At 41.8% G+C, this 14,578-nt stretch overlaps 1 protein-coding gene across 4 annotated transcripts in view; it reads right to left on the reverse strand.

Annotated features, from left to right (window-relative positions):
- NUP214 (nucleoporin 214) overlaps positions 1-14,578 on the reverse strand; it is an 84,670-nt gene that overhangs the window by 47,511 nt on the left and 22,581 nt on the right. For all 4 annotated transcript variants that reach the window (XM_065928233.1, XM_065928232.1, XM_065928231.1 and 1 more), the window contains exons 15-24: positions 13,644-13,730; positions 13,287-13,436; positions 11,458-11,616; positions 8,852-8,955; positions 6,726-6,908; positions 5,695-5,780; positions 5,514-5,597; positions 3,510-3,770; positions 2,596-2,757; positions 416-515 (exon numbers count right to left, since the gene is read on the reverse strand). In XM_065928233.1, the coding sequence (XP_065784305.1) occupies positions 416-515; positions 2,596-2,757; positions 3,510-3,770; positions 5,514-5,597; positions 5,695-5,780; positions 6,726-6,908; positions 8,852-8,955; positions 11,458-11,616; positions 13,287-13,436; positions 13,644-13,730 (1,376 nt within the window). The remainder of the gene's footprint in view (positions 1-415; positions 516-2,595; positions 2,758-3,509; positions 3,771-5,513; positions 5,598-5,694; positions 5,781-6,725; positions 6,909-8,851; positions 8,956-11,457; positions 11,617-13,286; positions 13,437-13,643; positions 13,731-14,578) is intronic.

Below are 14,578 nucleotides of genomic sequence, written 5' to 3' on the forward strand. Positions count from 1 at the left end.
AGGGAGGAGAAACAATCATTGGGTTTTTAGAATCAATTGTCTGTGTTAGAGTTGAAGTGTCCACTCAGGAGCCCCAAGAGTATTTGAAAAAATAAATCAAACCCTCCACCTTACCTGACTTAATAGTAATGTGTACCACATGCAGACTTACATACGGCAAATAGCACGCTGAGTATGTAACACCAGGACTTTGAAAGTTTATGAGGCAACTGTTACTGCCAGTCGGAGAGGACAGTCTCCTGAAAACCCAATTGTGTGCCTGAGATTAGCTGTCCATTCTGCTCCTTTTGTAATCTGAAGTTCTACAGGAAAAACAGTCACACTGGGACAATAGCACTGCTGCTCCCTGCAGGCAGTTCTACGCTACTGCAGAATAATTCATTGGCTTAGACACACAAAGGAAGCAGTAACATACCCCACCGTTGCAGAGGGGGCTGTCGCGTTATTCTTCAATTCCTGCACATTTACCACTTGAGGGACATTCTTCAAAGTTGACTCAGTCAACGTACTGACAGCTATTTAAATAGAGAAGAGAGAGGCATGTTAATTGCAATACAGGATCAAAATTCTAGCCAGGTCTAATGAATAACTAGGACACAAACTCAAGCAGAACGAAAACTTATTATATAAAGGAAATTTAGGTAGTTCTGCAGCACTGTGTTCGATGGAACAGCTGGCCTACTTACTCCCTTCATAAAGAATATTCAATGAAGCTTTGTGCAATTTAACCAAATGTACTAGTTCAGAAAAAAGGAATTCACCAGCCAGCTTTTTATAGAGCAGAGCTGAGATACCTGCCATATTGTTGGCTCGTCCTGGAAAAGGGCAGAAAGAGCTAGAGGATTACCAGTATTTCTGCCTCCACCGTGCATTCATTCATTCGACCACTCTTTCACATGAGCTTATTATTGTTAGACTCTGTTTTGTGCTGGGAATACCAAAAATGTCTAAAATATAGTTTCTTCTCTAAAGAAGTTCATGCTTTAGTAGACAGACACAGTGAATAAAATGAAAAATGGAGCTTGAAGCAGAATGGAGGCGGCCAAGAAGGCCTGAAGTAAGAAATGGCAGCAGGGACTGACTTGACACCTACTTACCTACCTACCCTAGGCTTATCAGCTTTCACACCTTTTTGTATGTGTCTTATAATTTAACACTGTAGCCCAGGACGTTGTGACATGTTACAATTAACTATTAAGAAGGCCTAAGCAAAGCTCTTGAATCTTCTCCAACTACATTTGGGGCACAGTTGAACTTGTAGCCCAGGTAGGATGGCCAGTCTATGGCAGTTCACTTCACCCCCTCCTTCAGGGAGTTTAACACTCACAGGTGCCTACACCTGCAAAACCCGTTTTTGAATAATGTCTTCTGAAATGATAATAGAGATCACATCACCTCCTGCTGAGAGTAGACTAATCCTAAATCCTGGTAGACCTGAAGTTGATAAATAATCAATCAGTTTGATTTAGGGTCTGTTCAGTACAATGGTAAGATTCTGCTCGGTCCAACTAATATTTAAAACATCAAGGGTTTCTTATTTTTTCAGAAGGCTCAAAAGTAACTTAAAAAGTTGTCTTGTTTTTGCTCTTTCATATCTATTTTAGATGTGTTAGTAAGAGTTTAAATATTTGGACTTTTCCTAGAAATCTATCATTATCTAATGGCAATTATTATTGGCTAAATCAAACCACCATGTCTTTTCCTTTTTTTAAAATTTTAGTGTAAATTGGTATATGTTCTAAGCAGTTATAAAACTAAAAAAATTCATTCAGCTAAAACAAAAATATGATTTATAGCCAAGTTTCTCACTCTTGGCACTACTGACATTTTGGGGATGGATAATCCTTTGTTGTAGAGTTTTCTTCTGCTTTTGGGAGTTTCTTTGCAGCATTCCTGGCCTCTACCCACTACTGGCCAGCAACACTGCCAACTATTGGAGGGGAAGCAGGCAGAGTAAAAAAGTCTCTGGTTGAGAAGTACTGGTTTGTAAAAACTGATTAACTGAAGATCCAAGGCAAATTACCTAGAAATCTTAATGTAGAAGATTATGGAGAGCCACAAAGCACTGACAAAATGCCAAGAGCTGATTAGCTCCTTAGAGCTTCACGATTCCAGGTTAAAACTGCAATCTTAAGGAAAAGCTGTACTTCAACACAAAGAACACAGGGTTGGAGTCTGGGCTTTGTTACATATTGGTTGGTGACCTTCGCCTCTCCAAATTGAGCATACTCCAAAGCAAAACGGGCACTTGTACACGCACTGCAAAGGGTGGCTTGGATTCTTAAAATACTGTGAGACAACTCTAATGTAATTAGGTAATCTAACAGCAAAGATTAATTCTGGGGCTTAAAGCAGACATTATTCAAAAATAGGGATGAATCCTTATTACATTCAATCTAAAATGAAATGATGCAAATGAACTTAACTGAACGTGGCAGATCTTATACAGCCCTTTAAGGGCAAGTTTCCAACTGAGTCTCTGCCCTTTCAGAACTCTCCCCCCAAAGGCGAGAGCTGTCGCACCCGCATCAGTCCTGTCTTCTGAAAGGCAGCGAAAGGCCCGCCGTTTCCTGGCCCCTGTACCAGTGCTTTTACCTGGCGCCTGACTGGCCATCTGCCGTCTCAGTGCTGCCGCGGCGGCCGCCTGGGGGGCGGAGATGGGGTGGGAAGGGCCAGGTGCACCATGCTTCACAGTTTTTGTTGCAAGCATGGTGCTATCAGCTCCTTGGGGAATAATTTTGCTAGCAGGCGTAGACACTGAGGGAAAAAGAAAAGTTAAGTGAGACAGTGGGTCAGAACAGAAGAGTACACAAAAATTAAAAAGTAAATTCTCCATGTTAGGTTGCAGGGGAAATGGAAAGATTTAAAATCCTTAAGCATTAACAGAAAATACTGGCAAACTGACAGGTTGGCACTTTTATCTTTCAAAGATGCTGTGTGCTATTTGTCTGCCCACTTCTACTGAAGAAAATACGTTACATGATCATTTTCTCTGACGCTGAGTGGGATATAACTTCTATGCCCATACACAGCAAAGGTTAGCTCTCCTCTCTCAAATCTCTCCATTCTAGTACCTCATGCCTAGGTTGGTTTACTTACGAGCCACTTCACTACAAAGTCCTGACACTCTGAGCTGAAGATCTGACAGCCCAACAAAGGTCCTGTCGGCGAGCCACCACAGATAATGAGCACCATGGCTGGTGAGCTCTGAGACAGGACATGGCTGTAAGCTGAAATAAGCCGAGATCGGAAGGGCACACACTGCACTCCACGGTAAAGGCGTAACAGCATGAGCCTTGCGGCGTCTCCTCCTCCTCCTCACAGTGTCCTACCAACCACTTTCAAGGGGAACATATCTCTTGACTCCGTCCGTAATTTCTACAAGATTAGCAGAAATGGGCTAGAATCCACAACTTCTGCATGTGCTAGTATAAAACCCAGCCACAGTTCCTTCATGAGTTAGGAATTTCTTAGGGAAAAGATTGTTTCTGATCCCACTGTTTACTTACTTGAAGTTCCCGTCACACCCTGTGAACCATGAATCAGGTGAGATTTAGCAAAAGAAGTTGCCTGGGGCAAGAGACTGGGCTGGATGGAAGGTGTTCGAACCACGGGAGCGTGCCGGGGGACCTGGACCACTGAGTCGTCATCCTTACAGGATGTCCGTGTGTCTTCACTCTCCAGAGACTGGGAAATGGATGACGTTGAGCTGGCTTCATCCAAGTCTTCATAATACCTCTGAGACAGGAAGGCTGACCGAGACAGGCTGGCTACAGAGCCCAAAACAAAAGACAACTAAGACAATTCGAGTCCAAAAGCTATGTAATTTTCACTGTCGCTAGAGAAATATCCAATTTGTAAAGCGATTTAATTATTACTTATTTTAAGTGGAAGCAGCTGCGGTTGAACATGAATAAAGATAGTCTTTGCTCAAAAGGGTTTTGCAAAACTGAGCTGTATAGGACAAGAACATTTTGACTGTTGGGCGGAACATTGTGAGGTGAGAGACGGGATGCACAATGGTGTGAAAGCAGGAAGTTCACGGGCAATAACGCCATCTCAGAAAAGCAACAAACTCCTGCAGCAGGATGAACAGGCAGTCACCTTGCGGTCCCCGCTTTCCAACAACAAACTTCGAAGAATAGGCCTAATACAAACTGGAGAAGACATCACATCCTCAGCCCTGAGGGTCTCAAACAATGCCAGGTAAGTCCAATGTTTCTTTTGAATGAGAAATTAGTTTAAAAAAAAAAAGTCACTAAAATCGATTCTCACTTTCCCTGTTTTCCTCCTTCCATAAACTATAAGGTAAGGCGTTATGCCGTGTTACTTTTTACCATGAATTTCAGAAGTCATGTTACTGTCTGTGTACTGGAAACACCAAAACCAAACAAAAACCCTCGCTTTCTCCTCAAGTCATTTAAAAGTATTGCTGATACTACGGGCGCATCGCTCCACAAGCTTTTACGTATCACAATGTGAGTGCAACATGGGCTTCCCTGGTGACTCACACAGGAGAAAAAGAATCCGCCTGCGATCCGGGAGACCCAGGGTTGATCCCTGGGTCGGGAAGATCCCCTAGAGAAGGAAATGACTACCCACTCCAGTATTCTTGCCTGGAGAATTCCATGGTTAGAGGAGCCTGGTCGGCTATATAGTTCACGGGGGCGCAAAGAGTCAAATACAACTAACGCTTTCACTTTTTTCAAATGCAATATAAACAATTCCAAGTGAAAACCACGCATGGGGACTTCCCTGGCAGCCACAGCCAAATGAATTTTTTAAATTAAAAAGAAAGAAAGAAAACCAATGTTGTACTAGGGTTACTGCTAGGCGGCAATAGCCATCAGCCATGTGTGGTTATTTAGATGAAAAACAAATGAAAAATTTGACCTCTAAGTTGTACCAGCCCCCTTTAAAGTGCTCAATGGCCACTGGTTAACTGCTGTACTGGACAGTACAGATCCGACATCACAACCACGGCAGGAAGTTCTACTGGACAGCACTGTACCAGTGTCCTGAGGCACGTCAATGTGCGGCACACAGTCACCGAGCAAGCCCATTCATAACTACCACCACCAGCGTGTTCTATGTCTGCGTTTCTCACCAGAGTGGCCAACAGTCACGCGTGCCTACTGAGCATGTCTTCTTTCAAATGCAGCCTTACTCAAAATCCGGCACAAATCAGAAAAATAAAGTTTTTCTAGCTAAAGCAAAGGCTAGGACCCCTGGAACTAGTTCAGCTTCCCCCCAAATCCTTGGTAATCACTGCCACAGAGCCTGAGGACTATGGAAAACACTGTGTAAAAGCCAAAACCACCACCTTGAGTTGACTATGTATAAGCTGCTTCTTACTTCCACATTCAGATGGATGACAGAGTCTGGAGACACTTCCCCTATCTCCCATTAAGAACCAAAGGAAAACACACACAGACACACATACAAATCCCATCCTACTCCCACACAATCTACTCCTCAGTTTATCCAAAAAATTCAGGTCTGGTTTGCTCTACCTGGAGCAGTGGATCTCACTGGTGGGGTCTTCCTCTTGGCCAAGAAATTTCTCAGCTGCGCCTGTTTCACAGGGGACAGTTTAGCTGCAAGAAATTCGTGAACCCAAAAATGCTTAAAACTTGGTTTTCAAGGTCAGTAGATGAAAAAGAACAGTTTAAAGACTGGGAAGAATGCATTTACCTGGTACTTTAGGCAACGGTTTGGTGTGAGTCTCTAGAGTAGTTTTCAACAAAGCATTGCGCAGGCTTTCGAGGTCACTGTCAAAACTGAAAGAGGGCAATGTTATGTATGAACCAACTATGACCTGAGAAATTGGGACTCAAGGTAATGGTGAGGGTACATTATCCTCCTAAATACAAAGGCAAGAGATGAGAGCATCCTGAAAAGGAAATGGAAAATCTGACGAAACAATGAATTAACCCAAAGGGAAAATGATCACAGTCTCACTGTTACATCCCAGTCCCAGAGCAAACAAAACCCTAACAAGGCTCTAGAAGGAAGGGCAATTAAAATCTATACATTCAGACTAAAGGTAGTTACCACTTTGGTAACTTTAGAGGTAAATTGTCTAAGGCAGGGTCTAAAATCTCCACACTTGCAAAATGACAGATCTGAGTTTCCAGACAAGTTGATCAACCTAATCCTGACAGTTACTTTTCAGTTAAACAATAATGCTATGACTACAGTATCAGCTATTATCTATCGAGGACCTGTTTCATCAGGCATACTACTAGGTAATTTAAAGACTTAAACCCTCCAGTAATCCCATGAGGTGCATATTGTTAGTTCCCTGTGTACATGCATGCTCAGTTGTGTCCAACTCTTTTGTGACCCCATGGACTGTAGCCTGCCAGGCTCCTCTGCCCATAGGATTGTCCAGGCAAGAATACTGGAGTGGGTTCTCATTTCCCTTTTCAGGGAGTCTTCCTGACTCAGGGATCGAACCTGCATCTCTTGCATTGACAGGGGGATTCTTTACCATTGAGCTACTGGGAAGGCTACTGTTAGCCCCACTTTTTGGCAAAGGGAAAAAGGGTCAGAGAGGGTGAGGAATCTGACCAGGATCACAAAGATGAAAGACAGCAAAGTCACTTTCAAACCCACATCTAAACTACTCTATGACTATTCCACCTTGTTCTGTGTATTTATTTGCTCATCCCAACTCATTTACTGAGCACACGTGGCTTTAACAGACGTGTTCTCCTGCACACCTGTGTGTGCCGCTCTGGGAGGGAACATCCAAGGGAAGGCTCCATTGGGAGGTTTGGTTGTAAAGTCGGAGCTGCTGGAGACTATCCACCAGGTGATTCAGCCTCTTCCTCTGTTGGTTGATGATTTCACGGTTGTTGGCAAGAGTATTAAACAGTGTCTCTCGTTCTGGCACAAGCAGGCGCCTGTTTAGAGCAAGGAGGAAAGAACTGTATGAGAATGGTTCAAATAAAGGAAATTTCCACTGGAAAGAAAAAAAAAGGACTATAACTCTAACAGTGAAAATACATCAAGAAGTTACCAAGAAGGACTTTTCTGGTGGTCTAGTTGTTTAGAATCCACCAGCCAATGCAGGGAACACAGGTTAGATCCCTGGTCCAGAAAGATTCCACATGCCATGGAGCAACTAAACCTGTGCTCCACAACAAGAGAAGCCACCTCAATGAGAAGCCCAAGCACAATTAGAAAGTAGCTCCCACTGTCCACAACTAAAGAAAGTCTGTATGCAGCAATGAAGACCTAGCATAGCCAAAAACCAAACTAATTAATTAAAAAAAAAAGCATGTCTTCAGAGTGCCGCCAAGAAACAGAGGACAGCACATGACTTGGCAGCAGGGGGTCCCCCACCCAAAAGAAATAAAAGGAGAAAAGGACAATGGTCCCTTTCTTTCTGGTGACAAGGTCATTAGTTCAACATAAATTTTTAAAAGGCATTTCAGTGGGGTTCCAGATAATATTTAGAGAAGGATCTAAAAGAAAGACGTGCCAGCAAACTATAAATTTAAGAATCAGAACTCTGTAGAAAGGAAACTTTAAAAAGGCACATTAAGTATTAATAGAAAATCCATGGGGTTGTTAAAGGAGAAGAAAGTCTGCCTTTTCTTGTTAGCCTCATGCACTTTTTAAAAAGTCAACGTATTAATTAGACAAGAGTATTCCAACTGTCAAGCCGAGCAGCATCTTCATGCTGTCACGTCAGGCCATTCTCTCTCACTTGGGGAGGAACATGAATTTAGCAACAGGGGAGTGCCCTCTGAAACCTCTTCTAAAGGGGCCCAGCTGCCCCAGGGGACAAGGGCTCCAGGTCACAGAATCTGCCCCACCAGTGTTGGGAAGATCAATTTTCACCTCTGTCTTCCCACATCTATGCTCTGAGGTTCCTTGGGTTGGGCACAAGCCTTTCTCCACGCTATACAATCTCATGTATTAAATTCTGTTTACTGAATTTTAAACACATTCTAGCCCTGCCCCTGACACAACACTCAGGCTGCCCTACTTAAATCTGTGACCTCACAGTTTTGTAAACAAATAAACAAATCATTTCCTGGTTTATTTCCTTACAAGGCTAAACACACTGATCAAGTGTAGGTGTTTCAGAAATCTACCATTTGGAGGGCTGACCTGTTTTTCACATCAGCTTATTGCTTTCACAATGTACTGTATTCTACTCCTTCTGGAAAACACAAGGCATCAAACCAAATATCCATGGACAGAAGATCACAATAGAAGGTTTTCCTCTATCTGTTATCATTCCTCTCATCCTTTTAGTTATTCAAACTAATTAGCAATGTTTCCTTCAAAAGAAAATCTGGAATATACAGGAAAGTGTAAAAGAAAAACCCCTCTGAATCTGATCTTGCAGCTGTGAGTGAGTATTCTGATAGATTTATTACCAGCCTTTTCTACATTAGACTTCTACACTGAGGTCATCCAGTATGACTTCATGTCTTAATTTTTTCATATTTTATATGCTGTACCTAATAATTAGTTACACAATTATATATTTTGTATATTTCATGTAAAACAGAAAAGATATTTAACATGATTTTTTTGAGAATATGAGATTCAACGGTTACACAGTATTTTGTTTAAGAGAAAAATGCAGTCAGATTTAGCTACTCTTAACTTTTGCATAACTAGGTTGAATCCAATTTTTCACTCTCATAAACTGTGCTGTAAATTCTTTTATGTATTACTGTGAACAATGTTATTATTCCATAGAACTTCTTGATGTATAATGACTGTGTCAAAGAGAAAGAACTTGTGTAGGGTTTTCAGAAACCCTCCTAAATGATCTTTTTAAAAGACCACAGCACTATCAAGATGGTGGGTGAGAGAGCTCGCTCACTTTTGTTTTTTCTTTTGTTCCAGATGCCGATCCCACTCCAAGTCTAGAACATCATTCACATCTTGGACAGCAAATTTCACATACTGATGAAGGCGCCGAATTTCCTATAAGGAAAAAACGAAATGGCAAAATGACTCAGTTTTCTAGTAGTTTGCAGGAATGTGTCTCAAAACAGTTAAAATGACTTTGAAGTCTTTTTACACTGAGAATCACAAGGAATAAGGAAAACATAACAGGTTTTAATATAACCATTAGATGGAGAAGGAAATGGCAACCTACTCCATCATTCTGGCCTGAAAAATCCCACGGACAGAGGAGTCTGGTCCATGGGGTCACAAAAGAGTCAGACACAACTTAGCAACTAAATAACAACAAATAATTATTAGGGTAGAGAAACCCAGCCTTTTAAAGTGTGTGACAGAGAGATAGTGTTAAGAAAAGGGAAACAGAAAGGGTGTGTCAGCCCAGGGCCTCTGGGGAACCAATGTTCTGGCTTAGATCTCATTTTTCAGCTCTTGTAAAGTATCTCCACATGGCCTAGGAATTTTCCACTGTACTCTGCTACTCCAATAGTACACCCATTTAGATTTTGCTCTCCCACCCATGAAATTAACTGTAATACAGACAAAATTATCCTACAAAACAGCACTGAAAATAATTTTGCACCTATCCATCTAGTCATAGAATAGAACACATAAGCCATCTCACCAGTGGGGAAAAAGTCATTTCTCAAAAACAAAGAATAGTATCAGTACTAGAAATGGAATTTACCTTTATTAAAAGTCTTACCTATTAATTCATTTTAGGCCTGCAATAATTTTCTTTAAATTCTGATCTAGTGTTAACCTTTATAGCATCATAACTTAATTCTCAAAAATTAAAATAGAGCACTCCACTAATGAAAATGAAGCATTTCATTAAACATGTATACAAATGGAGATGAAGTGCTATACATGGGGAAATAGTTTTACATCTGTACCAATATTGTATTGTGTTTAACTGTATTTTCAAAATTATTCTTGGACAAGGGTATGTGCCCTAACTAAAGATGACAATGTCACTTAAAAGAGGGTCAGGCTGATTCTAGGAAGCAGCAGTAACCTTAGCATCAAATACAAATTTCAACTCAGTACTCCGTGACTACAGGGAGGCCCTTTACTGTGGACACTTCAAATGTGACCACATCTCTGCATGAACTCATGCTCTTTCTTCTGAATGCCCTCCCAACTTTGCTTACCAGGAAAACAACACCTTTTCTTTTAAGGCCTAGCACAAATATTTCTCCCATTTGCAATCCCATGGCAAACCGTCCTACATTCTACTTTCATGTTCATCCTTCCGCTGCTACTCCAGCTGCAGTGAAGTGTTGAAGAGGACAAGCTCTGAGACAGACCACCCAGGCTCCAAGGTCCAGCACTGACTAGTGGTGAGACTTAAATAGTTCCAGTGTCTCTATCTCCCTTATCCTTTTTTGGTATATCGTATGCATTCAATAAATGCTAGCTATTATTGTCTACTTCGCACTGTGAAAAAAGAAAATTATTTTCCTTGCATGGGCAAAGTGTTCCCCCAAAGCTGTATTCTTTTAGCTTGGATACAGAGCAAGAACTGAAAAGGCATGTGGGAAGAAAGCGTAATCAGATGCAACACAGGGGCCTGTGATTTGACAAGAGGGAGGCAGGCAGCTGGCACTCTCTGCTAAATGAGTTACCATCCCTAAGAGAAGGACACTTTGAGAAACACCCCAGGGGCGGAAGGACACAACTGGGGTTTCAACCTTTCCGGAAGGAGAAGCCACTTTCATTTCCTGCTGTCAGTAAGTTTACCAGGTGTGGCATGGAAATGGCAGAAACAGAGAGCCTGTGAGGCAGGAGGGGGTTCATCACACTCATAGACCCTCATGTGAGGATGACCTGGGGAGGACGACCAGCTCTGCTGCCCCTGCAGCCTCTCCTACCAGATTCTAGGCAAACTCGAGGTGGTGGGAGAGGATCCTCACCTAAAGCTGTGACACAACTTTGACTACACTGAAAGATGAAAACAAAAACCAGATTTTTAGCCAAAGGAATAGTTATGAATTAATGAGAAAAGTAACTACCAACAGTTACAGGAAGGAGTCTGGCAGGTGGAAGCTTCGATTCTGATCCCACTCTGACCAGCAACATCATGATCTCGGGCAAGCACCCTGGCCCACGGCACTCCACCTGAGTGGAGTGACTAATGGGACCAGTAACCTCACCAAGCACAGCAGCAGGTTCTGAAGACTAGAAATACTGTATTAAAAACACCTCTCAGAGCACTTGACGCCCAATGAACAGCTGTTACATTAATAATTATTATTCCTGATTTGATTTCTAAATGTATCTTTTTCAACAGCTACTTTCTACCAAGCCTAAGATTTAATTAAAAATTATCTTTTTGTTGATCCAAAAAAACCTCAAGGGGAAAGTGTCGTTTTCTTTGTTGCAGTCAAGAAGGTATATATGAAGTGGGTTAGCACTCAGAGGAAATGAACAACTTTGTCCAGGGAGTCATGCAAACCCAGACCTTCCAGAGTGTGCCCGTCTAGGTGTCTGTTTTTGGCAGCTCTGGCGAGGTTCTCCTACCTGGAGTTGAGCTTCACTCCTGGGGTCCAGCGGCCTCTTGTAAAGCAAGTGCAGATACGCGGAGTCACGGTTCCTCTCATTCTGTTCTCTGGCTTCTTCGACACCAGCAAAGCCCTCCAGTAAAGTTGTCTTCAGAGTACTTATATCTCCATGAAGAGACTAGAAAAGGTACAAGGATGGGCTGATACAAAAGTGGTGTTTCTGAGAAATAAACCTTTCTTGCTAGATCAAGGTGGTGCTTCTCAGATGAACATCTGAACAGAGCCAAAAGTGAATTTCACTGCTTGGAAAGAAAGATACTAACATTCTTTTTTTTTTTTTTTTTTTCCGTTCTCATTAAAAAAATACAACTTTAATGATCAGAAACTCAGGAAATAAAAATAAAAATACTGGTAATCCTTCCGTCTAAAGATGATCACTGGGATTTCTCTGGTAGTTCAGTGGTAAGGAAGGGCTTGGTGTTTTCACTGCCAAGGCTGTGGGTTCAATCCCTGGTCAGGGAACTAAGATCCTGCATGCTGCAGGGTGCAGTCGAAAAATAAAGAATAAAAAAATAAGTAAATAAAGATGATCACTGCTAAAACCTTGGAGAATTCTCTTTTATTTAACTTTTAAAATTTTTATTAAAGTATAGTTGACTTAAAATGTTTCAAATGTACAGCAAAGTGATTCAGTTTTACATACATATACACATACACATATAATTCTTTTTCAGATTCTTTTCCATTATGGGTTATTATTAATACAAGATATTGAATACAGGTCCCTGTGCTATATGGTAGGTCCTTGTGGTCTATCTATGATATAGAGAGTATGTATCTCTTAATCCCAAATTCCCAATTTATCCCTCCCCCACCCTTGAGAACTTTCCTATCTCCAAGTGCGATATTAAAGACCAGAACTCTGGAGTCAGGCAATCTGAATTGGGATCCTGGCACTATCACTCAGTAACTGGGTGACTTTGGGAAAACACTTCATCTCTCTAAGCCTAGGTTTCCTGTTCTTGCAAAACAAAGAATAATAGTGCCTACCACATAGAAAAGCTGTGAAGATTCATTGAGATAATATTGAGACGCCTGGCACATAGTATGGAGTAATAATAGAAACACAGGGGTCTCCCCTGGTGGTCTAGTGGCTAAGAGCTCTTAATGCTGGGCCCTGGGTTTGATCCCTGGTTGGGGAACTAGATCCCACATGCCATAACTAAGACCCTGCGCAGCTGGAAAAAAAGTAACACAGTAAATAATACAGTGAACAGCCAACATTTGTTACTTTTATATTGTGTACGCTCTTGAGTATCCTGCTTTTTTCTTAAACTTAACACTTTATAACCTAACAATTGACTATAAAAGACAGTAAGTTTTCTCCTATAAATGACCCACAATATCTTCATTAAAGTTTGCTTTTATACCAAGAAAAAAAGCTAGTAAATTTTCAAATATACCTAAACTAACAACTAGAATAAACTTTAATGGAATGCCTTGTGTCAATGGGATACAAAGTACTTACTATTCCATTTTCCACATGAAAAAACTAAAACATAGAGCTGTTAGAATAACTTGCGCAATGTCACATAGTTTATTGTCCAGTATCCATGTGAAACTGCATGGACCAAAGAGCCTGGCGAGCTATGGTCCATAGGGTCACAAAGAGTCGGACACGACTTAGTGACTAAAACAAAAGGTAGGGTTTGAAGTCAGGTACTCCTGGGTAAACCACTCATCCACATAAAAAACACTACCAGTGGTCCTTTAAGAGAAAAAATATATACACCCACGGAATATCAGGATGACAATGTTTAACTTAGGAAGAGTATCAAAAATACAAACCTCTGTGGTCTCTTTAATCTCCAAGAGAAAGGTGTGTAGGTCATCTGATTCTGTTCGCAGCATCTTCATTTCCTCAGATGTGCCCACCTGGAAACAGGCTTTGGACGTTCGGGCTTTCAACTCTTCCAGCTCCTTCTGAAAGTGAGCAATCTGTCGAGGCCACAAATGAGGAGATGACTCAGTCTGAATGGTGTGGCAGTCCTGTCACGGCTCCTGGGCCCGCTAATAGCACGGACTCCCAGGACACACCAAGGCTCAATGCCAGAATAAAATAGTCACATAGGAGTCAGCACCCAGAGCCATTCAAGTCTCACCATCAGAGCTATTTCTGGAAAAAATCTGCAGGAACAAATTTACCTCCTCCCCAATTCCGGCCATCACAGGATCTGACTCTTTCCACTGATGTCCCTGCTTTTCTGTAACAGGAGGCTGAAGTGATTTTGGCTGAAATGAAAGGCAAAGGTTTAAAAGCGCATCCCATAGCCCAAGCAAGATGCTACAAGCAATGGCTTCCTAGAATAGGTGGCTCAGTGTCTGTCATAGGTGTAGCACTCTCACAATACTGTTACCGTTCCACCATTCAGTCTTTTGAACCCGTATTTGCTGAGTGCCTTCTTGGTATAAGGCATTTCTAGACAGTGGAGATGGAGGTAAACAAGGCAGATAAGGTCCCTACTCTCACAGAACTCACCTTCCACTGGGACAAGACATAAGAAGTAAGCCAGTCTTAAGTAATTGCAGCAAGTGATAAGTGATGTGAAAAAAACGAACGGGAACATATAGAGAGAATGAAAGTTAAAACACTGCTTCAGATGAGATGGCCCAAAAGCCTTCATTGAGCACTGTCTCTGCACTGAGATATGAAGTAAGGGAGAAAGCTACAGCAAGTTTAGGTAAGCACCTCCAGGCAGCGAGAAAAGCAAGTGCAGAAAAGACTTTGGCAAGTTAGGGGCAAAAGTGAATGTGGTCACATGAAGTCAGGGAGAGAGTTGGGGGCAGGCAGAGGGAGGTCATGTAAGACTATACCAAGGAGTCTGGATTTTATTGTGATGGAAAACTATTAGTGAAGTTTTAGGAGAGTTGAAACTATTCTTTGATTTACGATATTAGAAGATTCCTCCTGCTATTCAATAGAGCATGGAAGACAGTGACAGGTAGGAGAAGAAACAGTGGTCAGGAGGCTACTGAGGGTACAGATGGTAATGGCCTGAAATTCGGTATCAGCAGGGACAGAGATGTGGATTTATGACAAATAACACATCACAGAGCAAAGCTGGCAAGACCTCTGCTAG

This window comes from Muntiacus reevesi, chromosome 3, assembly GCF_963930625.1.
Source record: "Muntiacus reevesi chromosome 3, mMunRee1.1, whole genome shotgun sequence".
Lineage (NCBI taxonomy): Eukaryota > Metazoa > Chordata > Mammalia > Artiodactyla > Cervidae > Muntiacus > Muntiacus reevesi.